The 27,488-nt window shown below is 43.0% G+C and overlaps 2 protein-coding genes and 1 pseudogene across 2 annotated transcripts; 1 reads left to right on the top strand and 2 right to left on the bottom strand.

The window, feature by feature from the left end:
* The first annotated feature begins 310 nt into the window (after positions 1 to 310).
* On the top strand, positions 311 to 23,011 carry LOC128310345 (F-BAR domain only protein 2). The gene is made up of 16 exons (XM_053046967.1): positions 311 to 360; positions 3,848 to 4,592; positions 10,537 to 10,881; positions 10,950 to 11,165; positions 11,274 to 11,372; positions 11,447 to 11,543; positions 12,605 to 13,069; positions 17,774 to 17,882; positions 17,956 to 18,128; positions 18,215 to 18,387; positions 19,519 to 19,772; positions 19,843 to 20,018; positions 20,096 to 20,279; positions 20,357 to 20,866; positions 20,944 to 21,173; positions 21,246 to 23,011. Exons 2-16 carry the CDS (start codon positions 4,563 to 4,565, stop codon positions 21,380 to 21,382), a joined length of 3,198 nt encoding a protein of 1,065 aa, XP_052902927.1. The 5' UTR covers positions 311 to 360; positions 3,848 to 4,562; the 3' UTR covers positions 21,383 to 23,011.
* LOC128309927 (uncharacterized) lies at positions 2,204 to 3,531 on the bottom strand (annotated as a pseudogene).
* A 781-nt stretch (positions 23,012 to 23,792) lies between the features above and the next one.
* Positions 23,793 to 27,134, bottom strand: LOC128310369 (uncharacterized). Its single transcript, XM_053046993.1, has 3 exons — positions 26,844 to 27,134; positions 26,392 to 26,772; positions 23,793 to 26,307 (listed from the first exon to the last, which is right to left on the bottom strand). Exons 1-3 carry the CDS (start codon positions 26,945 to 26,947, stop codon positions 23,982 to 23,984), a joined length of 2,811 nt encoding a protein of 936 aa, XP_052902953.1. The 5' UTR covers positions 26,948 to 27,134; the 3' UTR covers positions 23,793 to 23,981.
* Positions 27,135 to 27,488: the final 354 nt, after the last annotated feature.

The raw sequence follows: 27,488 nt of genomic DNA, 5'->3' as shown, positions 1-27,488 counted from the left end.
ACCATAAATCAAACGAAATTTGCCTGTTTTTATTTTTCAATAAGTAAAAGCTAATCTAGTTAATTAATTCGTGGTACATTCTTGCTTGCGTTGTATCTTGATGCATATTTTTAACGTTTTTTTCGAAGAAATAAAATTTAAAATTAGTCCAACGTAATTTTGACACTTGCGACAACTCAGCTGTTGTAGGGTTCCCAATGAAAACTTTTGCAAAACAAGAAGACGAAGATTATGACATCGAATTCCTTCATTCCGTCATCGTATTCTGATCCCGTTTGGTTTTTTCGTTTGTTTCTGTTCGCTGTTGTCGCACGAAAACAGGACAACCAAGTTGGTAAAATCTTTCAAATATACCTTCCGGTGAGAGTAGTGATAACGCCCAGTGCAAATACATTGTTCCTTTCCGGGTGCTGTTGCGGTGCTGTAGGGAAAACGACTTTCAGAGTCAAACGCCTCACCCAGCGTTGTTCCCTACGAGTGATTAGCATTCTTCCGACGTTCCCCGTCTGAACAAATCGGCCTCTCGGATAACCAAGTGGTTAATGTCGGGGGAGGCAAGTATAAGTCTTTTTGTACGGTGAAACCCAATGATACGCCCACATGTTTTCAGTGCAGCGGTAGGTCTCGATTTTGGATCGCTGGAAGCAAACTGTGATAGCAAATGGCGACCGAAAATGCACGAGCAGGCAAAGTGTTTTTCTCTCATGCATCAGTGGACCCACCCCGGGGCAAGAATGCTACTCGGGGACGTAGCAAAGCGTAGGAAATTCTTGTGTTTTCAAGGGAAACGCTTGGAAAAAGGGTCTTACATGCGTGTGAAATTGTGGGGTGCCCTATCGGGGTAATGCACTTTCCGGCATTCACGGATGTCATCGGTAGTGCTGCCGTAAACCGTTGTACAAGACGTGCTAAATAGCTTCCAGCTCGCGAAAAACCTCAAATCATACACACCTCTTGCTTGTGTGAGTGCGTACCCGGGTTTGTGGGTAGGCACCGGCCGATATTACATGTCGGGAAGAACCAACAAAAAAGTTCAACGATCGACGGCTACGGACGAATTCGCTCGATGCTTTATTGATTCGGCGCTCGACCCCATTATCCGGTAGGTTGGTTGGTTGTGTAGTGACGGGTAGTGAGCGTTGCAACAAGCGAGCTGCACAATAATCGTAATGGGGCGGAACTAGCTCGTCACCCCATCAGTTCCAAGCTGCTGTAAAAAAGTGCAAGGTTGTACGCGAAGGAACGCGACAGAAGTGCGCGGCAGGTTGTGTAATATGACTATTGGTGTGTGTGTGTGTGTATATGGTTTAAAAATATGAATGCCCAATTTATTGGAAAATCAGTAATCATGTGTGTATCGCGTATGTGTGTTCGTGAAAATGGGTGGAAATCGTGATAGCTTTGGTGGTGCAAGAAAATGAGCAAAAAAACAACCTCTAGACTAAAGTTAAAAAAAAAATTATCAAAGCGACTTCCTGTGGGTGTGTGTGGCCAAGTTACCATCAATCTTTTCTTCAACAACCTTTTATCGTTCAACGGTCTTGTATAGTAGGCTTTTGTTAGCAGTAATTACTGAAATCCTTCTCAGTCGAGCTTTGACACCAACACAATTTATATTTGTTATGTATTTTACATAATTTGTTTAATTTAGGTTATTATTTAGCACTTGTGTAACCCAAACCTAACCAATTTCACCACAAACAATGGTGCAAAATGTTTTCCTTTAGCTAATGTACTCCTTCCGGATGTTTTTTTTACGCATTTGCTGTTGTATTTGCCATTCATTTACCATTGCCGTTTCCAACTGTTTTGTCGTCTCACCAACCGCCAAACATCAAATGTGTATAGGTTTGTTTATGTTTTGTTGTTGTGTCATCAGTTCAAGAATAAACGCCTTTTTATACTTTTTTCAGCCCCAATATACACCTAATAGGTTGGAAAATGTCGAGGCGAAGCCATAGCGGTGTTTTTGCAATGCTGCGCTAAGCCAAAGCATGGAAAGTGATCCAAGCAAGCACGTAGAGGAGAGATGAAGACGAATGGAAAAGTGTGGTTCCATGCACCGTGTGAGCGGAGAACAACGAATAATGGAACGATATTTTTGTGCTATTGATTTTTATTAGCTTTGGGTAAAAGCTGGCAACGCTTGACTACGCTTGCCACACCAGAATTCCTCCAAATGTGTATCCCTCACGAAACGATTTTAGGGGTGCAGCATTTTCAGATCGTGGCTGCACTTGGCTTGATGCAACAGTCCCACCAGCTCGTGGAAGTGGTAGTCCAGATATTTGGCGACCGGTTCCTGGAAGCACAGCTCTTGCTTGTACGCAGCGGTGCACCGATCCGGGCACGGCAGCGAATTCTGCTGCAGGCAGACAAGATGCCGGTTGGCAAAGTTCTCGCAACATTCGCCCAGCCCAAACTGGACGCAGTGCCGATCGAGATCTGCTCCCGCCTCGTCACAGTACACACCGAGCTTGATAGCTACGCAGCGCAGGAAGCACTTTGTTTCCGGATCCTCCGGGAAGATGCCGGACATGTAGGAGGGGAACCGCTGCAGCGGTATGCGCAACGTGTTGAAACAGTCGAGCACGATCTCGAGCACCTCGAGGAAGGAAGCGGGTCGGAAGCTAGCGCTGGTATGTTTCACCACCTCCACCGGGACGGCTACCGGTTCGTGATGCACTAGCGGCACGACCGGATGATGTTGCTGTACCGGATACACCTTATGACCGCACTTGGGCGAATGGGGATGTAACGGCACTTGGAAAGCACTAACATTGGCCACCAAAACACTGGCGACCACCACGAGGCACACGCTCGTTTTAATCATTTTAAACTATTCTGTGTCGAAAACTGGCTGCGGTGCACCGAAATATCCTGGAATGAGTTGCTCAAGCTACTGGTACTGAACGGTGCAACACCAGGGTAGTTTTATACTTCTGGCCTCTCTGCCGTGTACGATGGTCTCGCTGTGGACACCAAATTCCCGCCGACTGGTGATACGGCACGCATCGTTAGTGAGGCCTGGCCCAAGCTCTTGTGGAGCTCTTACTACCTGATGGTATTTTCCTATCAAACCACTACCGGGTTTTAGTCGGTGGAGGTAATGTGTTTGGACAATTTTGGCCTTCCTTGGGGGGAGCGCATTTTTTTGCTTTTATTTTAAAGGTGCTGTGGTCTATTTTTTAAAGGCGTCCGCTCAAGACACGTGGATAACAGCGCCGACAGATTGATATGCACACACACGTCCCAACATGATGCGCCGCTAACCGCCGATAGATAAATCCTCTTTTTACCGCTTTGGATCTTGACGGGGGTAAAGTTTTTGCACCCTTTTCAATATGATACGGATTTTATTTGTATTTCTTTAGCGTCATTATTTTTGTTATATATTTTTGCAAACGATGGATATGAAGCGGGCTTTTTTGTCTTTTATACAAATTAAGAATGCTATTTACTTTATGCAAATGGAATGCTTACAATGTGAGAAAGATTTTTCCATTACTGAGACGCAATTGCTTGGGCCATGATCAGAGGGGGTTCAACATATGACATTATTGACAGTAATCGAATCGGAGAATATCTTAGAGGTCGACCCTTTTGGGGTAGAACAAAATCGATATTTTTCCTCGAATATCCTGAATATTCCTCTCATCGTAGGATTTTTCGATTAACTTGTAAAAAGAACCATTTTTCAAGCCAATCTATTCTTTCGGGTATTTTAAAAAATCTATAAATATTATTTCTTAAACATCCACTTAATGTACGTTAAAGTACAGAATATCCGGTAGTATTAAACGGAACACTGCTAATTAATAATGCCATAAAATTGCTCCATTTTCAGCCATGAATAGTAGTTGCATCTAAAATCAAAGGAAACAATTTTAAACGCGTTCGACAGGAAAATGTCCCTCCTCATACTGCGCAAAGATTTATGGCAAGCAATATGAAATGAGTGCCGGAAATTAATCTGAACATTCCCGCCAACCGTGGCCAAACAGATTCTGTGTGTTGAGCTGTGAGTGATTGTAGTGTATGTGTGCAAGTGTATGTAGCGTATGGTCACGAGACGTACCGGAAAAATAAAATCCTGCAGCGCTAGTTTTCCAAACCATATCCTCCCCCACGCTCGTTCGTTTGCTCTCCACGGGGTTACCACTTTGTGTGGCACTTCCTGTCTGTGAATGCGGCGACACTGGCCCAGTGCCAACGTGCTCGTTCGAGCCTGTAAGGGTGGCAGACAGGTGTAATGAGGCCAAGTTCTGGCACACGTCAATCGGAACCGGCCGCGGTGATACAGCAAAGATGCGCCTCATCATGTTACGGTAGTAGTGGCAGACGCAGTGGTAATAGCAGCGGAACCGGTGCAAGTGTTTAGCGAAAAACACACGCGAAAAGAACCCCCGGAAAAAGTGAATGCGTGTGAGTGGGAGAGTGAACCACAGATAAAAAAGAATCCGACGACACTGTGGAAGGCAGAGGAAAGTTGCATTACGTACGCGATCAAGGATAATTCGTCTGTTTTTTTGAGGACAAATATTAGAACTCCAATCATCAAGATGACCGTCGATTTCAACGACTATTTTTGGGTAAGTGTACTAGAGTAGAAAGATGTATTTTTAGTGTGTGGCGTTTGTCGACAATTGGATCCGAGACGGAAGAATGGTACAATTAGAGTTCTCTTTATTCGCTTCCATTTCATTGCCTGCACAGTACGTTTAAATGGACATATCCTAATATTTAATTAAGATCATGATTTAAGGAAAGTCCCCTGGGTTATGTTTGACGAACCGCCTGTCTGCAGCCAATTGGCCGCGCAATTATGTCAACTCTTTTAAATTTCCTGCTTTTCTTTATGACCGCTTCAAGATGCTTCATTTCGTGCGGCTAAAAATGTCTGGAATTGCATATGGTTTATCACCATCTTGAAGACTCAAAGGAAACTTATAAAAAAAAACAAGATTTAAGATTTCCTTTTTCGTCGCTGATAACGTTTGTGCTACTTTCCTAATAAACAGTCACACAGCCCATGGCCACGCAACGGTATTGAGCTGTACGGGAGTGGTTTATCTGACCGTCGAACTTGAACTCCCTCGACATTCGCCGGCGTCGTTGTTTCTCACGCATTTCCTGCCGCAGTGAAATTGTTATCAGTTTTTTTTTGTAGCGCATTTTGAACCATGTTTGAGAGGGTTTATTATTGTTGCTAGTGAATGATAAGAACTAGAACTGGTGGGCTTGTATGGTTTAAGAAGATATCGTGAGTGGCATATTTTTAATATTTAAAATATGATGTATTTTTGGCGAATTTTGCGACCGTGAATGATAATTTACGTATTACAATGTGTCCTAGTGTGTAAATACGATTCCAACAGTACCGCATAACGATGACGCAACATACGATCATGATGCGGGACGGTCGACGCCCATACTCACATTACGTTCCGGTGTTTGGTGTTGACTTGGGAATGTTGTGCTTTTGCTGTTGTTTTTTATTGTTTATTTTTTTTTTCGCTCACACATCCATAAGACAATCAGATACACGACACTTAGCCCCTGGAGTGACTCCCCACAACCTTTCGCCATTGTTGTGTCCCGCCGCCGCATCGTAAGAAGCTCAGCTGATGCTGAATGGAATTATCTTGCGCGCCGCTTGTTTCGAATGATGTGTGTTGTGTTGCGAGCTTACTCGGTATAGTATCCCGTTGGGGGAGACAGATAAAATTGCTTAAGTTCCCGCCGTTTCTCTTCCTCTTCCAGAGGGGGGCCATTGCGTTTTAGGCCACGATTTCACGGAGCTGTCATGCTTGGAGTGGTGAAGGTCGATTTGGGATGCAAACACAGTAACATTTGTAAAGCGAGTGGGTATATTGTTTAAAAATTCCAAGCTTAACGCATCGCAGCGTTCATGAAATAAGGGATTCGCAAAATAATAAATAGTGAACACTTATTGTAGCAAGATCGGTCTTTTGGTGTTTTTGCGTTACAAATTGCCCCATGCGCGATTCAATGCGAAAGAATTTTCGACAAAATGTATTTTAGGGTAATGCTAAGTATGCATCTTCTGTATGGCATTATATGGCAAAATGATCATAGGTTGAGATTGAGAGGAGGTGCACAGAATTTGTGTGTTTTTTTGTTAATAAGGCCTGATCGCGTCAACCTATTTTTTTAGTCAGTCCGGATAGCCATGGTGGCGCCCATGGTGTTTTGATGAGGTTTGGTTGGATGGATGGTTTTGAATGTATTATTAAACCATTCCTAAAGTAAGAGAAGTCCGACAATCGCTCGAATAAATTTGGAAGAGTATAAGAGTATAGTATTTATTATAAACCAGTTTACCACAAAATTAATCAAGTTAAAATAAGTTTAATTACAAATATTCGGGTTTTTAGATGATCATTTTAAATGATCATTAATTAAACCTAGGAGGTAAATTAACGTAGGAGGTGTTCCTGGCATTAAAGGCACTGTTAAATTTGAAACGCTCTGAGATGTAGTGGGTTAATATTCAAACTCACTGATAGCGATTCTTCTGGTAGTCTCCCATATCCCAAAATTTCATTCGGATCAATCCATCATACGTAAGACTATATGACTATGCAATTAAAGAAAACCAGAATTTGTAGGCTTGTTTTATTTGAGAATTAATGTTAAAGTTTTTCCAATACCAAGAAGCTAGTATAGAGTATTATTATTAAACAATTGATTAAATGTAGATTAGTATTACATTTAGATTGCACTAAATTAAATTTAATTCAATGTTAAGAAATAACGGTACAATGTTATTGACATCATTTAAATGGAATATAAAATGTACAAGCATATTCCTTGCCCTTATCCAAATGGTTGTTCTATTGTCAAAGCATAAGTGATAGTAACAATAGTAAGGCCAATAATGTGCTGCACAACTACACGGCACGGGCTGCGTTCAAATCTCAACAATAGAGTGTCCTTGCAACTTAGAGAGAGAGAGAGTATAGACATTACAAGCGCATTGATCCATGTTTCGCTTTTTCTCTCTACATTTTGCCATTGTAAGAGAGGTTGTAAACCTTTCGTCAGAAAATCAGCTGACGTGTGTGCTGTGTGTGTACGTACACGCACCCGTTACGATGTTCCGGATCGTTGGTGTTTGTTGTGAAGCAAAACGGTTTTCTGCTGAGTCTGATGAAAAACAGGGAAATTGATCATACCGTTGAAGGCCCAAGGCAGCAGACAGAGAGACACATCAAACCATTCTTCCGGGTTTGCCGTACGTTCTACCGAGAAGGGATTTTCTTTCTTGTTGTGTGCGCTTGTAGAAGCGAAACAGAAAAATTTTTCCGATGAGTCACAAGCGTTTTCCCACTTTCGGCATTTGAGCTGCTCATCTGCATCGTAATGACTAAAGAGTTTAACGCAATTTAAACACAACATTTCAATTATATTCTTCGTCCAAAGGTTATCACAGCGAAAGTAAAGAGACAAAGTCGGTAACAGTACAAAATAAGATTAAATGTACTCAAGTGAAGGTAGATCGATTCAATGCTGTGAACGTTAAACTCAAACAATTATTGCTATTGATTTATGATTCGGATTATTTAATCGGTTACTGCTCAATCCACAATACTTGCATCGGTTAGGGTCCGTTTAGATAATTAATTGTTCATTCATTTCCACTATCTCACACACACACACACACACACACACGGTAAATTAATTCAAAACATTGTTCCATGTACCGTTGGGCAGTGAAGAGACAAGTAAAAACTAATTTCAACACCGCTTCGAACCATTACGACGCCCAATTGAGGAGGTTGGGATGTAGCCCTTTCCGGATAACATGCTCCCTGACCTGACACTCTTCCGTGGAGATCACAGAGGAAGGTGTCAATGGGGTAAATGGTAGGAGATCCACCAGGAGATCCACCACTCCCCGTCGTCATGCTGGGTGCACATCATAAATGTATCCATTTGTATTTCGACGTGACGCGCAAATCGGTTGTAAATGAGAGTTGCTCTATCGCGAATGATGGATCTATTAAGTGTGTTGCAGCACAAACTATTCCGTGTGGGGAGTTTGAGTGGCGATAAATGAAATTAATGTAGCTAGATGTTTAGCCGGTTCCGACCGGTACACAGGGAGGTTATTCATAAGTGAAAGAAACTTTACGCGTAGTTCTCGTAATTAATTTCATTGCTTCTTAAACGATGGGGCCCACTAACATCATCACTTCTCCCGTTGTTTGCTGAAAACACAAACATCAATCGTTAACGAACAGTAATCATTAATTTTGGCCCTCTGTTCATTGGCCATCGCTTTCTGCACTGCCGTTCATTAACGGATCTGATGACGTTCGGTTTATTACATCCGATGAGAAGCTAAAAATATCTGGCGCGCCCGGTCTTTGGCAGGATGGCAGGTCCAGCAACACGGACCTTCGCCCTGCGGGACATTGCATTGGTGGCGAGTGGCGAAACAAACAACCCCTCTGTGCGTAGGAGTCGATATACAATCATCTACTTGCCTACATTTTCTCCAAAGATGTTAGCGCCCGTGGTGACCGGTGTTGTTTTTATTTTCTTACCCTCCCCCCCATTCCCCCCACCCATGCAGAAAGCCATAAAAATGGCCATTTGTGCGATGGGGCGCTAAACGAAACAGACGAACATGACACAAGAAACGTGGCTGTATCACTATTCGATAAGGCACCTCGAGATACACCTCTAGCTGTTGGTTCACAGCCTCTAGGCGGAAGCAACTCAGTTTCCCTGGCCAGTTCGTGGGAAACACCCGTGTTACCGAACCACCATGATGGAGGTCGTTTTCATCGATGCTTTTCTCATAATAAATCATGCTCGTGTTTGCAAAGTTAGTGGCGGAACCGGTTCCAGCGAATGCACCATCATTTGCAGTATCACACCTGACCGATGGAGTTGGGTGGAGGTGGTTGCGATCCCCAGCGCAGAAGGGAGTTGCAATGTCAGTGACTTTCAGTCCCCACTCTTACGTTATGTCCCCAGAAGGAGCGCCACTTTCGAGTGTGTGTTTCATGGGAAACACACCGGGGTAGGGGGTTTCAATTGCCGTGGTCAACGGTGGAACCGAAGATCAAAATAATTTGATTTAACTCAATTGAAGCTTATACTCGACGGGGGAAAGTTCATAAGAACACAAGGCAATAAGTGCATCTAACATCTTGGGCAGGTTGTCGTTTTTTGTCACTTATTTTATAGATTTTGTTGATCTTCGTAACATTAAACCTGTTCTTTGTTGGTTTAAAGTGTAAGGGTTTATGGTTTTATTTTCCTCCCCAATTTGGTACCCAATTCCGATGGGGGGATGGTTGGTGGCGCATGTTTTTAAAATATCATGTTCATTAATTGTTTAAGTACGTTGGTTGGCTGGCGTTGGCGGCTTGTTGGCCAAAAAGATAAATTGTTTTACCCTGTTTTGGGGTTCCATTGCTGGAAAAATTATTTCTGGACAGCGTCAATTTGAGCGCTTATATACTTGGCTCGGGACAGTAAGCGGGAATGGAACATTTTCCATTCCAACACTTGAGAAGACTTTTTTTACGAGTTCGTTTTTCTTTTTCTTTGTTGATAAAACAAGAACCACGATTCACACAGTGGGAAGAGGTTGGGTTGCGGATTGGGTTTCTTTTGTTTTTTCATGAGAATTTCCTTCATGAGAACAACACATGTGGCATACATATTTGTCTAAATTTGCCACACATAGAGATATTTCGTAATTTTTATTATTTGCTTTTTAGCGAAAAATTCTTTAGCAAAATTCGTAAAATATGATCTATAACATTTCTCAAATTGGCCGTTTTTTATTGAAGAAGAACGGTCAGGCCGGTTTGCTTATAACTAAAGATAACTTAATATAACATACAATTCACATTCGTTTTATGACATTTCCTTCTCAGTGAACAGCGGAAGGTCACCTTATCCCGGGTGTACTCTTCCGCAAATTAGCCGATTGAACTGAATTACTTTTGTAAAAGTTCCCGAAAACACAAAATATTCTTGATCTATCTCAACAGTTTCTAGTTCCGAAATATACCCAACTCTGAAATGGCTCCATTCTTTGTCACTTGAACTCGAAAGCCTTGTTTGATTTATTCGATTTAAAACACCTTAGTTATGGAACCATTTTCGTAGGCGTTGGGCTTTGTAGTTTGGTTTAACACACCGAAAATCGCATAACGAATCTCATCTTTTCTAATAAAGACCTGAACTGTCCTGGTTATTAGTGAATAACAAAGGTTAAGTAAATCATTAAACTACCAATAGATTTCTGGATTCTTTTGAAGTCGAAGTCTGGAATATCTTTAAGTTGATTGGGACCTCATTGCATCTCAATGGCTTTGGTCAAGAATTTGTCCAAGAAAAGCGATATTCTAATTAGATCTAATGATGCTGCCGTAAGATTTTGAGCAATAATTAGGCCTTTAAGTTTTCTATTATTTATCAATACGATGAAAATGACAAATATTAAAATTTTATATCTTATTGTTTATGCTCTTCTTCATCTTCCTGCAGGGCGATAAAAACAATGGCTACGAGGTGCTGTACCAAAACATGAAGTATGGCCTGGCGGCAACGAAAGAGCTGGCGGAGTACTTCCGCGAACGCTCGAATCTCGAAGAGTACAACTCGAAGCTGCTGACGAAGCTTGCCAACAAGGCGGGTTCGAGCGGTGGTGGCACATTTTCACCGCTCTGGATCATCCTCAAGTCCACGACCGAGCGGCTGTCGGAGCTGCACGCACAGAAGGTGCAGAAGCTGACGGAGCTGGTCAAGAACGTCACCAAGTACGCGGAGGATCTGCACAAGAAGCACAAATCGGTCAAGGAGGAAGAATCGGGCACGCAGGATGCGGTACAGGTGGGTAATCATATGGCGAACATTTGCGACGAGGAAAGTATAACTACGTCCTATCTGGATCTGCACAGGCGATGAAAGAATCGACAACGGCCGTAGCGAAAGCAAAGGATATCCACAATGCACGGCTACAGGAGGTGGAAAAGGCACGGAAGGACAATTCGACCAAGGAGATCGAAAAGTCCGAGGCAAAGCTACGCAAGCATCAGGATGACTACAAGGCGCTGGTGGAGAAACACAACATAATCAAGCAGGAGTTTGAAAAGAAAATGACAATAACGTGTAGGGTGAGTAATATGGAAAACATGCGTTATGAGTCATTCCGTACGCCCTTCCGGCTGAGACAACAGCAGTTTAACCTTTAATCGAATTTCTTGCTCCATTATTTACTGTAGCGTTTTCAAGAAATGGAAGAAGCACATCTGAAGCAGATGAAAGAGTTCCTCTCGTCGTACATGGACATCGTGCAGAACAATTTCGATCTGGTTGGACAGGTAGATAGACACAAATGGCTGCGCTGTGGGGTGTTAGAAACGATGAGTAACATTACTCCCCTGCTCCTCCGCAGGTCCATTCTGATTTGAAGCGTCAATTTTTAGAGTTAACCGTGGACAAACTTCTGGAACAGTTCGTGCTCAACAAGTACACCGGTTTGGAGAAGCCAGGTAAGTACGGCACGAACGACTCGTCGTGCATTATTTCCCCCATCGGTGCGAAACAGTCGCAACAGTGGGTCGTGGACACTCGCATTTTACACATTACACGAGAGTGCTAGACAGACGTGTAGCCGTAAATTATTAGACAGTCCTTAGTACCAAAAGCAAACGCGTTCAATTAGGAATTGATTCCCCGTTGGTTGTTATGTTTGTTTTGGAACTATTTTATTTTAATTGTCTTTCTTTTAACGTTATCCTGCCGCTCACGTTTTTATGTGTCGTGTTTCGAGCATGATTCATGTGTTTTTTCTTGATGATTTTTTGCTGCATGTTTTTACTTTGTTTTTGAAGAGTAATATAAAGATTTAATGTTTTTTTTTATGATTTGGTGTTTTGTTTTAGGTTTTATGTATTCTTTTTTGACGTATTTTGTGAGTGATTTTGTAGATTTGTGACACTAATACGATACGCAAAAAGGCTTAGTGTTTGCGTGATTTGTGCTTACATTTAATTTGCCTAGTAAAAGTTAATATGATACTCAGGAGATTTAGTTTTGTTGCTAAGTTTTATTACAACCGATACGATGCATTCGGTAGGAACGATGCATTCGGTGAACACACTATGCGTCACAAGCTGGTAAAATATTTTCTAAAATTTCGAAAATTTTTTATGTAATGTAAAAAATAGTGCTTGCATGTCAATTGATTTTTATTTATTCCTCGCGGAGTCATAGGTGTATGTGCGATCGTTCGTGTTGTCTATTCGTATTGGATTTTATGCGCAATTTAAAATGTCAAGTTTAGTAGTGTTTTGAAAAGCGTTTATCGCCGTCTTTTTCCGAGTTTTCCTTATATCCACGCAATAATGCGTCCTCTGGTGTACGATCCTTACCGTTTTTCTCGTGTGTGTGTGTGCGCAATACAGTGTTGTCGTATGTTTTTTGTCTTGTTCATGCGATATATCCCTTTCACTTTCTCACCTTTTCCTCCCGTTTTGCGCGGTATGGTAGCGGGTGTTTTGGCGTTCATCATGTGCATTATACACCATTAAAACTCTTCTTCTTTCCCTAGAGCTAATTGAGCTTGATTTTGAAAGTGGCACCGCAAATGCTTCCGGTGCGGGTGGTGGCAATAGTAGTCACCAGCTGCTAGTAAACACGTCAGCCTCGGTACCGGGTGGTAGTACGTCGCCCGCAGCATCCTCTTTGGCAGGCGGTTTGCTTGAATCACCGACCCTGTCAGCTACCAGCTCCTCACAACCGATCAACATTGGCCCGACGTCGTCCAGCAAGAAGGAAAGCAGCCATCTTCGATCGTGGTTTAGCTCGAGCTCGACCGCGGCCGTCCCAACGAACTCACCGGTCAATCTGTCCACATCACCCACAGCCACCTCGGTAGGCGGTGGTGGTGGGCTGCGGTACGATGGACACGGCGCATCGGATCTTTCCACTCCGCATCATCCAATGTCCTTACGCGCCATGTCGCCGGTGCCATCGGGGCTGAACGAAAGTAGTAGCGTTTCCGGATCCGCACAAAGTACGAGCAAACACTCAAGTAAACCATTCTATGGCGATCTGTTTTCCTTCAAGCATCATAGTACCAATCCCTCCACTAATCACAATCAGCCATACCACCACCCGCCCAACCTAGCCACTAACGGCCACCACAATGGTGGCAGCGGCAAACAACAATCGCCGCTAATGAAACAGCAGGAACAGCAACAGCAAGAATCTTTACAGCATCCACAGCAAGATCAGCCAACTGCGTCGCCGCAGCAACCGCAACAACAACAACAACAAAAATCTTCCCGCCGCACTACTTCCCTTCTCAATCTCTTCATGTCTAACTCCCAGGGTAATTTTATCTTCTTGATTTTCACATTTCGCCACTTGCGAACACTTTCTATCTATCTATCTACACCGAAACCAAGAAAACACACTCTCTTAACACATACACTTTTTTCCTACTACGACCCTTATTGCTCTACTTAGTATATTCTTTTCTGTCCTTTCTGTTTTTACTTATGGTATGGAACTTTTTTTTTTATTTTGAATCTTTTCCTTTTGATTTGATATAGTATAGTTTTTCATTCGTGGTGATTTTTCTATTAGATTAGTTTTCCTGTATTTCCACACTTTCTCTCATATACCGTTCCTCTATTTGTACCGTTGGTAGAGTTAGTTATTATTTGTCTCGTTTCACATTCGTATTACACGTGCCGAATTTGTGTTATCTCTTTGATGCTATTAATATTTCCTCTTTGCCTATTTTCACTTGTTGGGTTTGATTTCATTGTTTTAATATACTGCTTTCTGGCTTTGGTATTCTTCTCTCACTTACACATTCTTATCGTAGCACTTTTCTTTTGGTTTCAGCTACTTTTCATGTCTTTTAATTAGGGCTATTTTTAAAGTAATTTCGGATAAGTTTCGGTAAGAGGAAGAAACTCGTTTGTTTGATGAAGATTTCTAGATCCAGCTAAATCAAGAAAAGCTCCTTAAACTTTTAGAAAATATTTACCATAGTTTTATCGTCAATGATAAACAGTGTGTTAAGCTAAGCGTTGAAGCGGAATAGCACATTCTTTCCTACGGTGTAACGGCTGCCTGCAGAAGTGTATAAACGTGCTATTAGCAAAGTGCTATTAGCCGGGAGGAAATGACGCCTTCTTACCGTAATTGCTATATCTACCCAAACGCCTCTGTGTGCCGGTTGAAGTAGCCTACCACCCACTCCTATTAGCTCGCGTAATTTCAACAGGGGGGAGGATCGTAAAAGATGTCATTTGCACTATTTTTGTACCACCATCTGGATGATGTTTCAGCGAAGGATACGAGAACCACTGGAAGTAATGTTTCCAACATTACCGATTCCTTTCTTGTACTGTGGTGGCTACGACATATACCTGGCGGTGTCTAGCAAAGTGTTAGTCGGCGAAGTTTAGTTAACCAGTTTTTCTTCTAACACCTGTTAGAATTATTATTGGTTATTATTGTTTACCAGTTGTGTTAATCATTCTCTCTAGCGTAGTTTATATATTTTCCAAACGTTTAATGTAAAAAAAGAAGCCTGAGAAGCTTTGAATAACAAATACACCTAAAAGTAATGGATATTTTTGTTGATTAAGGACGCTTTTTGCTGCGTTTTGCTGCGTTTTGCATAATTTGCGGGTTAAAAAATACCTTAGCACAATGATAGTGTTCAACATTGTTCAGCAGGATATAGTACAGGATTCTCTATTATTTCTTTATGATGTTTAGATGAAATATTCGGCACATACCGTAGTTAAACGATAAGTTCGTTCTTTGGTGATCTGTTTTCGTTATAATTTTGACAATTCTATGATTCACAACCCTCTTTCCGACTCCACCATCTTCTCTCTTTCTCTCCTTTGGTATGGTATGGTATTGTTATTGGCTTTACTGATGTTACTCTGGTCAACCTTTCAACTCTTGACCGATAAAAAAAAACACAAATCGTATCAAAACCAAATTTTCTTATGACTTTTTTTTGTCTCTTCCCATTTCAAACCCGTGCGCGCGCGCCCCAAACCCATGTTTGTACAAAACAACACCTCACTCCTACCTACACACGCCAAACGTACCATCCATCCATTTCACATGCGTACATATAATTGCTTCGCCTGGTGGGCGGTCGGTGTATGGTGGTTCCTTATTGTCACAAAATGAGGAAAACAGGAAGCCGCGATAGTCGTGAGAGTCGGGAGTCGACCACTAGCGCCGGAGGCAGTGTTGGTGGCCGTCGGCATATCATCGGAAGTGGCCATGCGGCATCGGAAGCTGGTCGAAATTCCGTCTCCTCGACCGGTGCAGCTACCGTGTCGGCACCGACCAGCCCGAACGATCCGGATACTGGTAGTAGCGGTGGGGCCGGTGGTGGAACCATCGATCAACAGTCGCAGCAGCAACCGGCAGGCGGCGGCAATTCCTTTATCGGACGGAATCCCTTGTTGCGGGGCTCGAAATGTAAATCATACAACTTCATCTCGTACATGCGTGGTGTTGAGTTTTCCCCTCTTTCTCTTATTCTCTGTCTCTTCCTTTCCCTTGTTTAGGTTTTTTTGGTGCTTATGTTGGATGATCTATTCTATCCTTTTGTGTTACTTTGGTTCCACCCGAGCAACGGTGGATCGACTGTTGATCTTTTCCGAGCTGATTGACTATACATTTTGGATATTATTTACTTGCACTTGGGTTTGGATTTTGGTTATTTGCTCTTCTGCTCCTGAATATTGCAAACGATTGTGTCGATTGTTTTAGTTCTAATATTTCTTGGTTCTTGGTTCCCATTAGCTCGTTCAGCTGTTCACCTGCGATACTTCTCGAAACCAATAGTGAAGTAGTGTTTGCATATTGCATACGATTAGGTTAAAGTTCGTTGTTCTCTCAACTGCGCCTGAGTGATTCTAAGGAATTGCGAATATATTGTGTTATTTGTAGCTTGTTTTATTAGAATATGACGTTTAACATAATTATATCTTAATACTATTCTAGCTTACTTACGTGATTTTATTTAAAGCGCTTAATTTAAATCGTAGAGTAGTTTTGCGTGAAATTGCTTGCTTTCCTAATGTCGCTTTCTTGTCTAACCTCTGTTTTCAGCAAAGTGCTACTTTAAACTGCTTTACCTATACCGCTCAACCGTTAATTATCCGTTCCATTCCGTTTTTATGTTCTAACCACCTTTTAACTATGACCTTTTTTCTAACCTTATACTCAGCAGTGGGCGGGAAGAAGTTGTTTTTGTTATCACCATACGACGATGGGGTTAGGGTTTGGACGAAGCGAAAGCAAAGACTCAATATCATACTAATTATGTTTGAACCGTGCACCAAATCGGGCACGCAACTTCTGCTGCAAAGAAGATTGCTTTGGTCACGTTCACGCGTCAGTCAGAGGTGTTCTAACATCACACGCATTATTTCCATTCATGAAAAGTGGTTAATCAAAACGCGCGGGTCCCAGTTATTTTAAAACCGCATGTTCCTGGAGTGATAGTTGAATGCGTTATACTGAAAGGTTATTAGATTAGGGGTTAAAATGCGAGACGTTAGCAGTGAGCGTGATAGGAACTTATATTATGCGGTAAGTTAAATTTGATAGCTTGTTAATACACTAGCCTTAACGCACGCCAGCGTTGAACGGTATGTCTTTTTGTGCGCGTGTGTGTATGGGTTACTTAACGGCATGGTGTCGTTTTCACAGACCAACGTATAGCCCTGAACAGGAGGATGACCGGCAGGAAGAACCACAATGGACAAGTACTGTACTGCCCACTCAAGAACGAAAAATGATCCGTTAAATACCGGACAATGGCAGCAAATTAGGATACTATCTGCTCGTAGCGATGTTTGTGATGTGGCTTTTAATTAATCACTAGCGTATTATAGAAGCGAATGGTAGTGTTATGCTAACTTTGTCAGCTCTTCAGTACAGCTCTTTAGAGTTCGATTGTTCCATTAGTGCGTGCTTTTATTTAATGCTGATTTGTTGGCTGTTTCATTATTTTGTTTCTCTAGTGGCAAGAATTGTTGTTTCTGTTGTTTTCCATTGTTACAATTTAACGATATTATTTCCATTTCATTTCATACCTTAAAGTGCCTGTTCCTATCAATTCCTTACCCTTGTTCCCTTTATTCGTGTATCATTTCTTGCGGTCGTATGATCATCCACACACAACCACACACTCATCTAATAGTCACATTATGTTGTTGACTGACATAGACAAATTGTGATTCATTTAACAATTTTGTTTTGCAACGTTTTTTTGTGTATTTTGATTTTAATGTCTGTGAGAACCTTTACAATTGTTTTCAACAAATGGTAGAAGGATACAGTTGCTTTGCAATTGCAATAAAATTTTCCTCTGATAGTCACTACCAAATTAAAGTTTCCATTTTGGCTTTTGGCATTTTCTCTTTCACACACATCTCATTTTTGTGTTAGATTCTCTTTTGGCATTTTGTTCTTCTCTAAATTTAAATGTACCTTCTAACCTACTTCGGTTGATTTACCTTCACAAAATATCGTCACTCTTTTAGGTAACCTTCCGTATTTTCGGCTTTTTGTTCATGAAAACTTTATCCATAGAGCTAAATGAAATAACAGCGCTGTCTCTCTTTTCTTTGTCATCTTCCTACCGCCCTACAATTGCTTCTCTTTGCATTCTTCCGTCGCTTTTCCGATTTGTTCGACGCACGAACCCCCGTCACCGAAGCAGTCTCCGGGTTTCTGCGCAGCCGACGCGAGAAGGCCAAATCGAAGAAAGCCAAAAAGAAGAAAGATTCCACGGAAAATTCCAGTGCCAAAGAGGAAAATATTTTGGACGGGTACGTTTGTTGGCTGAGATGCGTTTCGTTTCCATTTGATAATAACTTCATCGTTTTCGATTTCTGTTTGCAGTGATAGCAAGGGCGAATCAGCAAATGCGGACAGTGCTACGAATCTGCAAACCACCTCCGCGATCAGTGCATCGAACGTAGCACCGACGGCAACACCCGAAGTCGATGAGGACGGTTACAGTATACAGCCGCGCGAAACGACGTGGGATAGTGCGACGATCACGGAAAAGAGCAGTAAGGATCGCTTACCCCTGAATTAATCATCGAAATGTCGCGCTCGAATGAAGCTAATTTTCCATCCGTCCCATGCCTGCTTTTAGATAACTTCTACTCAAGCTCTGATAGTGACAGCGAGGATGAACGAGAGGAGAAAAAAATTCACGTCGAAATTAAACCGCTGAACAATGGTGCCGCACCTATTTCGGCGAGTGTTGATGAGCTGCGTGCAACGGTGGAAAATCTGTCATTATCACCTATCGGTATTTTAACATCGGTACGTATCGGCGAAGTTGTAACAAATCATCAACGGGTTTTAACTTAACGTGTGCCGTAGCTCATCGTCGGACAAGTAGTGGTGCTTTGTGATTTAATTACTTCTTGCATCTTGATTTTAATGGTAGCATTGTTTACTATAATCAACTCTTTATGCGCTTCGCTGTATAGTGTTAGTTTTTTTTCAGTTTTACCTATATTGTATGCAGGATATTATTTTTTTTAAACTCAAGCGCAATAAGCAAACTAGATTTAAAGCAAAGGTTTCTATTTTATGAAATGTATGTAGTTTTGTTTATCTTGTCTCCTTTTCATGTTATATGCTATAATTTTGTTTATTTCGGTATTATACTGTATGTGTGCCTTTTACCTTTAGATCTATTCGTCTATTTGAAGTTAAATTTTCGCGAAAGCATAATAGAATAGTAAACTCTAACATTTACAATTATTGAACGATACTGTTCAATCCTTCGTGTTAGACATTGAGTAACATCATGCTGTAAGTTTTTTTTATGCTATACTGCGTGATGTATCCTGTTTGTTTATTTTCGTTATATAAGCAATATAGCTTACATTTCCCTTACACGTGCATATATGATTTTTATCAGATTTCTAACCTAATTCTTTGAATGCCTTTTTTCCTTTCATCCATTTGTACACATAACACTCATCTACGCACTACTACTACTACTACTACTATCTACTGTCTGTCCACTGTGTTGTGCTGTTGAATTGATCGTGGGTCGATTTGATGTTCATCCATGCCTATTCCATCATCCAAAACCATCATCATCACTAACAAAATGTTTGTGTTTGTGGAACAACGAAATCAAACCCGGCCGATTGGAAACGCCATCTCATTCACGCACTGTCATTAACCTGTACCTATCTGTTCCTGGGGGGGTTCATCTTGGTGGTGGCCGGTACTTTAAAAAATCGCCCCCTCATTCGCTCCATAACGCAATTGAAAACAAATCAGGCAAGGCGCGGTTCGAGCTTCGATCCGCAGCACCAGGACCGGCTGTTGCGTATGAAGCGGTCCAAATCCGTTTCGCAGCAGCTCGGCGATAATGGCAACGGGTGCAAACCGAGTCATGATCTGCTGTCATTAAACCATTCTATTTTCCAACAGCAACAGCAACAACAGCACCATCAACAGCATCAGCACCATCAGCTACAGCAGCAGCAGCAACAACAACAACAACAACAATCCTCACAGGCACATGCGTTGCACCATCAGATGTCGGTCGGGAACGCGTCGCTTTTGAACAACAGTAACGCCACGCACCTCACTAGTCCGAATGCCTCGAATGCGTCCACGCCGACCACAGTGCATCCGTATGCACCACTCCAAAGCCCAACCCTGTCGATGTCAACGAGCTCGAAGTGAGTAAAGTGTTGTGTGGGGAGAATGATCTCTACAGTACGCTTGCTAAACGTGTCAATCGATTTGCAGCAATCGTTATGCTGACCTTGGGGATATATTTTCGGAGGTGGGCGATATAAGCATCTCGGCACCGGCGTCCGCGAACCTAACGAAGCTTACACAACGACAAATCCCAACACCGACATCCGCCGGTGGTAGCAGTATTGCTATACCGAGACCTCCATCCAGACGATCGGAAGCGGCTGGTAAGGCACTGGTTCAATTTCAGATTGATAATATGTCGGGATTTACATAATGCGTATTCATCTGGTTCATTTCTTAGTGGCACGGGATCGAGTAAGTCCTGCATCACAGATCGCACGTGCTGACAGTGTCGGGAGTTTGGAGTTTCGAAGCCCGAGCGTTGGTATTGGATCCTCTCGCGGTCCATCCCCGTTGACAATCGGCATGTCCGATACGATTCCATTGGCTGTTGCATTCCACGAAATTATTCATGCGTACTTCAAGTAAGATACGGTTTCAGTTATAGTATAGTCATGCAATAAACAAAACACTAATTTATGTTTAATTTGTTTATCTTCAGAGGGGCTGACGAGTCCCGATGTCAGGTGAAAATGTCGGGCGACATGATGATATCGTTCCCGGCGGGTATTGTGAACGTGCTGACTAACAATCCCAACCCGGCCAAGCTGGGCTTCCGCATCAAGAATCTCCAACATCTCGACAACGTGCTGCCCAACAAGCAACTCGTCACGATCGATCGCCTACAGTCGACCAGCTTCAGCACGACGCTCGAGTTCAATATGCCAGTATTAACGGCGACCCTGCGGCGTCAGTCCGAACAGAACCCTAACGCACCGCACATCAACGTCGACATCCTGAAGTATCAAATTAAGGCAAAACCGGGTGCCTCGTCCTGCCCGTTCCAGCTCGTGTCCTACTGGAAGTGTGAACAACGGCACACGGACATCAAGATCGACTACAAGTATAACTGCCACGCGATGGCACAACCGTCCCCGTTGCTGAACGTTTCCATCTCGGTACCGGTCGACGGTGGCGTAAAGAATGTACAATCGAAACCGCATTCCGCATGGTTAGTACATGAATGAAATTTTGCGTGTGTAGAGTGCAGCGCTCAATAAAAGAGTGTTTTTTTTGCTTCCATTACAGGCAAGGAGAATCGAACCGATTGGTGTGGAACTTTACGGATATATCGCAACACTCCGAGAGTGGTGGTGTTGATACGCTCCGGGCAAGACTCGAGGTTGGCACGGGACCGTCGACACCGGCCATTATTTCAACTCAGTTCAACTGCGAAGGAACGACACTGTCTGGAATCGAGTTCGAGCTAGCCGGTTCTGGCTATCGGCTGTCGCTTGTAAAGCGCCGTTTTGTATCTGGTACGTTCAGATATGATTGTGGCGTAAGCACCGGAGTGTACTCATGCGATTGTGTTTTTGTCCTACTTTCAGGAAAATACATCTGCGAAGGCGACGGCATACGGACGGTGAAAACACCTACACCACCAAACGTGTCGGGCGTTATGTCACCGATCCCGTTCGGAAGCGGCAAGTCTGCTAACTCTTCCTCCGGTGGCACAACCGGATAGTATCGGTTTTTTTTCTACTAGAAATGCCAGTACTGTGTAACCACTTTGGTCGCTGAAGAAGAAACGATTGAACTGATAAGCAGAAGTTACCACAAGCTAATAATACTGGCGAGAACATCCGGGCATACACCGTCCACGTCTTCGTGATCATCGAACATCAACGTGTGAGAAAATGTAGTACGGGAAAACGTTAGGCACCCTTAGATTATGTTTGTACACCCGGTACGAATTTCCAATGTCCAATTGCTTTGCTTTCGGAGGTGATTATGTGAGTTTTATTTCCAAACCAGACCAGACAAATGAAACGCATCGTTGAGGACTGTACCGGAGCCAAGGTTAGTTCGGGTGGAGTAAGATGATAATGTTGATAAGTACCAGGCTAGGAGATTTCAAGACCGTTGTTAGTCCCGTTTTTGGCAGGAATAAGCGAGAGAAGTTGATTAAGAATAGCCTTTTTGTAGTAATGGGTATGGTGCCTTCCTTCTTTAGTGCAAACCCCTGGCCGGTCCGTCGGTGCACGCGCCCCGGCTTTTGTTTGTCCAAACTAGTTCTATACATGCATGGGTTTTCTTAACTTCCGGCTAACATTCGTTCTTTTTTGTACTAAACTTTTAGTATTTCCTAAAGGACTGAACGTCATTCCTGTTATTGGTCGGTGTTTCATTTTTTCCATTAGCTATCTAGCTTTGTGTTAGCTTTCTATCTATTTTCTATTCCTCAACACACAAGAATGCTTTAAGTAATGTAAATTCCATGTAATATCTTTTGCAGAAGGCGCTCGTTCGAAAGTAATCATATTAAGACAAACATCACATAAATCGGGCGGGCGCTTTTCTCAGTGAATATATTAGACTTAAAGAAGAACGATCGGTAAGGATAAATGTGCAGGAAAATAGAATACCTGCAGATCTTTGCAGTCGAGCAGCAGGTGTGAAGGCTGTATTTTACGCATGCTTTCCAACATCCGCATGCTCGTGTTAGGACGTCAATGAAAATACTCTAGCGTTGAACATATACAATTGAACGTATTGCACTGCATTCGCTATTCCATTGTGCCCAGAGTTTGAGTTACGGTAGTTAGTGGCACTCCACCATGCACTGTACGATTATACTGATATTTTATGCTCTACCGTAGCATATGCAACAAAGTATAAACTTATGTACGTTCGATGTACTCTGTGTCCCTATGCGCGAGAGCTCCCTTAGTTATGGTCACTCTTTCGTTTCGGTACAACACACTTGTATTATTATTATTTCCCATTCTTCAGCACTAGGGAAGTAGGTTTAAAGATAGGGTAGAGCAGGACATAAGGGAGAGCAAAAGAATCTGAACTAAAACCGGGACTGTTTCCTATCGTATCGAACTATAAAATGAAATTAATCCAATTGCCCCCAATCTCCGCTCCCCACTGGAAGAGTTTGTAACATTTGTAGGTTAGGAAACAACGCAATACACAACAATAAACAAACACACACAAAGCCGCAAAACTGCAAACGATTTACATTAAAATAGCGATACACTTGAAATCCACTTTTGCATACAAAAACACTTATTCGAATAGGAACAAAAAGGACGCAACATTTATCCAGGTATAATTATTATATGGCATTGTGCGCAGGAAAAATAAAAATTAGGCAATTATCAAACAATGAGTATTGACTAGGATACAATTCCAGTCTTACATATCCGTAAATAACTACAGGATGTATAGTTGAGAGATATATCTTGGGGGAATTCTTTTATAATGCCGTATACACACGAGGAGTAGAATCTGTTGCGATTGTAGCACCAGAGTCAGTGGAGGATAAATCCCCTTGGAGGCCCAGGGCGGAATTATAGTTGGGGCCTATAATTTTAAAAACTATGAAGGAGGGGGGGGGGGATCTTGAGGCTATTGAAATGAAAGAAAGCGTAAAACGCAGTAAAATTCATCAAATCAAATTACTCCACGTGAATATGCCGCATATTGCATATCCTGGCGGAATATCGCTCATTCTCTGATGCAATGTGCCGGGTGACTGTTCCAGCAGAACTGTGTCGACCAGTACAGCAAGGTGGTTGCAATGCAGCGTCTGAAATATATGCGAGAACGTTAGGCACAGCTTCGAAGCAAAATGTACGCGGGGTTGATAGATTTTGCTGGTGCTGGTGCAAAATCGGCACAAATTTTTTGGGGCCACCAACAAGGCGAGGCCCTAGGCGATCGCCTACTCTGCCTACCGTTTGTACCGCCGCTGACCAGAGTAGCCGAGTAGAACAATCTAACAGCTTAGTAGTACGCACTGCTGCAATCGCTTTGTGGTTCTGTCTTATTCGAATAGTTTCTCAAATTCTTCAGATCCTGCAAAATCTCTCACCAGTTCGGAACATTCATTACTCTAGTCCAATCTCTAAACAGTACACATTCCAAAATGTTCACAGTAGTGAGTATTATTTCCATGTAAAATTGCAATACAAAAAAGAAAAGCAAAACGTATAACTTTACAATCACACCATCGGTGGTGCGCAGTGGAAGAACTCTTTCTACTGGCAGCACTGATATTTTGACCTATCTACTTAGTATATTAACTTGACGTTCTATGTAACACGCGCCTGTGTTCAGGCAGTAGGCAGTGTCCCGTTACCAAGTTGCTCAGATGCGAATTTGCTAACATTTAGCAGACTTGTACGGCCGCTGGCAGTCGGTTTGTTTGAGGTATAGAAGCTGGTTCCGGCAAGTGACGCTATTGATGGTGCTTTGCTGGCAAAGCTGGCAGTGGTGGACCCAAACGGAGTACCCATCCCTGCAGGTGTATGGCTAAACTGGTGATGGTATGATGGTGTTTGTGATTGCTGTGGCGGAAAAATGTGGCGAGCGGTTAGAGTGGACCCGGTTGAATTAGATCCACCGGCACCACCACCACCGACGGTAGATGTGCGGGTAAGTTTCGGGAAAAAGAGTCCAGTTCCTTCGGTAGTAAAGCTAGGTGGTACTGTTCCCGTTTTTACATTTAATGGGTTCGTCGCTTGCTGTAGGGCACTGTTAAAGAGATTTTGCTCACTGAACAGCGATCGCCGTTGCGAGGTATTAGCACCATTAGCGAACGATCCATCGCGAGCCTTACTGTTCCATTCGAACACGGACGCAGACGATGGAACAGGCGAGGGTTGTTCGCTTCGCGGAGGTGGTCCGGATGCGTGTTGCGATCCATCCAACCGTGTTTCACCGTTGGAACAGGCGTCCACTTCCGTTGGTGTGTTGCGGCGTGTGGTACCGGTTTGCGATTCAAACCCCGAACTTTGTGATGAAGTGCGCGACATGTGCGTTAGTTGCCCACCAAAGCTACCGTTCGTCCACAGTGTGTCTTTTGTAAAGGCTTTAGACGGCTCGGGAGCTCGGAAGACCCGTGCGCGGTGATGTAGTGAGGTGGGCCCCATCGTAAGCTCTTCATACTCCGTATCGGGGTTGAACTTTTTCGCAAATGGATTTGTGGCGCCTGCAAGCGATGTACGAGAACCGAGCATTCCAGAGGCGTTCAACGAAACGCGTGCACTGATCGAAAGCCGATCGATATCGTCTTCGATTAGTTGATCGTCTTGTTCGCGGAATGGACTATCTTCCTCCTGATTTATGGTGTTCATTGAATAGCGAAACTGATTGAAATTCCGCTGACGACCGGAGAGCATTGTTGTTGGTCCAGATCGACGTGTGTTTTGTCTATGCGACAGAGTTTGAAAGTTATCCACCGAAAATGAAGGTGTTTTCAGTAGCGAATGGGCAGAGAGATTGGGTGTGATGTTTTTCCCATCAAATGCAGACCCTTTATCAACGGTTCCGCTAGTTTGATCTTCACCAGCCGCGACATTGAATAAAGAGTCACTAATTTTGCTGAACCGAAGCGGAGGAGACGCATCTACTGTCAGAAAAGGATTCGTTGGGGAAATTGAAAAAATGGATGGACTGCCCGATTTCGTTGTATCGAGCGATTTCCCACTAACGTCACCACTAACATACCTCATAGTGGGACGGCCTGACACAGGCGGACTTTTATTGTACAACGCATTTTGATCCGCTCTAAATGATTTTTGCTCTGAAACATCGTTACTGGTGTCGGCATCGGAATAATCGCTTTCCTTGCACTGTTGGGAGTAGATTTTGTGAAAGCTTGAGTTAAGATTACTGGCAGGCACATCACTGCGTATTAATCGTTGTCCGATGCTGCTGAGCGATATGACAAGGGCCACGGTGGTAAGCAGGAAGCATACTATCGATGAATCCTGCACCTGGGCGTACTTTAGCGAACTATCCACGAAGCAAAGTGCCACGACAAGCATCTGCTTCACGATTGTCCGTTGACTGCCGAGAGAAGCTAGCAATGCCGCCAGTGCTACTATCGCAACGTTCAACAGCAATGAAGAACTCCTTTCGTTTGGTACTTGTGCCGATATGGTTTCGTAGTAGCGTGCAGACGTTGTTACCACCGAATTCGGCACATATTGAAGAAATATTTCGTACCCTATCGTCTCAATACGATCCGTCGTTTGTTGCACGCTCGGTTCCGACAGCAGCTTATCGAACTGTTGGAGTAACAACTCGCGCATGGCAAGAGTGTATGAAAACACCATAGTAATACCAGAAAGCAGAGGCGGTGGACATAGCAACAACAGCTCGGACACGGTCCATTCAGAGTCAGCAAAGTTTTGTTGTAGCTTCACTAGCAGCAACCCAGTTATGGCCCATACGCACACCTTCGCCCAACGTTGCCGCTTCAGGTAAGCTAGTTGCTTGCCTGAAGCTCGTATGTGCATATCCAAAATATCCATACTTTTGCTACCAATCTGGACCAGCTTCGAGCCAAGTATGTTGCGTTTCACATCGTTCAGTGTGCGCTTGAGGACGCGTTCACATCTTCCACACAGCTTGTACGCTTGTTCCAGTTGTTTGCTAAAATGCAAAAAAATACAGAACTTTATTAACTCTCAAAAACACCACGGGAAGTCACGGAAGGGTGGGCGATACTGTGCTTACCGGTATTCTTCCACCTCCACATCGTAATTATCTTCATCTTCCGGCACGAACGATGCTAGCTGATGTATTTTCAACTCCTGGTTCCGATTGCATCCAAAACACAGACCGTTGTTGCTCAGGAATCGCCCATTACCACCGATTGACGAACGAATCGTAGAACTGTCCCACTTATCGTCATCCGTGACGTTTGATGGATGGTGATAGTAATAGTTGTTCAACCGCTGCTGGTACTGTTCCGGTATCTCCCGATTGTAGTCTCCGTCCGCGGTAAACCCATTGTACTGCTTACAAGCCGGACAGACGAATGAATTCGACTGATCGTACGGAACGCTTGTATCATGATTACAAAACCAGCAGTTCACCTTCGCCGGGAAACGTCTCCTACGGGGAAATTACACCAAATGTAAACAATGGCTTGTTTTGACGGCAAAGCTAACATATGGCTCCCCTACCGAATATTCAAGTACAGATTAACGCACGTAACTACAGAAACGAAACATATTATAACCAATGGCACTATGATCGTGCCCACCAGCATCAGCAAATTCGCGCCCATTTTCTTGCCCTGTGGTCCTTTTATCCTCTCTTCCCTTTTTGCGCAAACACAGCTTCAACCACGCGACATTTGCAGCACGGAGAAAATCGAGGGGCTCGCTGTTTCTATTACTTTTTTCTTTACCCTACTCCATCCTGGTTTGTTAGTAAACGAAACACTCTTTTCACGACGGATTTATTTGAGTGGAACAGCGAGAGAAAGGGCTTTTAAAACACGTTTTTAGTAAATTCGACCCGAAACGCAAGCCACCCAAACGTCACACGAAAATTTGATTGTGACGTCTCGAATGTCAGTTGAACAATTGCAAGGTGTTTATATCGACGTGTGAATTGAAGTCGACATGCGATATCCCGAACAAAATCGACATAGGGTAATTATTTAAATTGGACGCTAAACACGATTACGAAAATTACTTTTCGAGGAACAAAAGGATTTCGCAGGCTGACATCATTAATCTTCATAATGATGACATTCTGTTATCTTCAATTTCCTTCCCAAACTTTTCCTATTTATAATCTGCAATTGAAGTATGAAAATCAAA

Source organism: Anopheles moucheti, chromosome 2 (genome assembly GCF_943734755.1).
Source record: "Anopheles moucheti chromosome 2, idAnoMoucSN_F20_07, whole genome shotgun sequence".
Lineage (NCBI taxonomy): Eukaryota > Metazoa > Arthropoda > Insecta > Diptera > Culicidae > Anopheles > Anopheles moucheti.
Note: the sequence above shows the minus strand (reverse complement) of the source record. Positions and strands in the feature narration are given on the sequence as shown.

Coding starts and splice junctions, on each gene's coding strand:
- LOC128310345 (XM_053046967.1), top strand. CDS start 4,563: ATGACCGTCGATTTCAACGACTATTTTTGG. Junction 11,544..12,604: donor CACCGGTTTGGAGAAGCCAG/GTAAGTACGGCA, acceptor TTCTTTCCCTAG/AGCTAATTGAGCTTGATTTT. Junction 17,883..17,955: donor GAGGAAAATATTTTGGACGG/GTACGTTTGTTG, acceptor TTCTGTTTGCAG/TGATAGCAAGGGCGAATCAG.
- LOC128310369 (XM_053046993.1), bottom strand. CDS start 26,947: ATGGGCGCGAATTTGCTGATGCTGGTGGGCACGATCATAGTGCCATTG. Junction 26,773..26,843: donor AATCTGTACTTGAATATTCG/GTAGGGGAGCCA, acceptor ATTTCCCCGTAG/GAGACGTTTCCCGGCGAAGG. Junction 26,308..26,391: donor GTGGAGGTGGAAGAATACCG/GTAAGCACAGTA, acceptor TTTGCATTTTAG/CAAACAACTGGAACAAGCGT.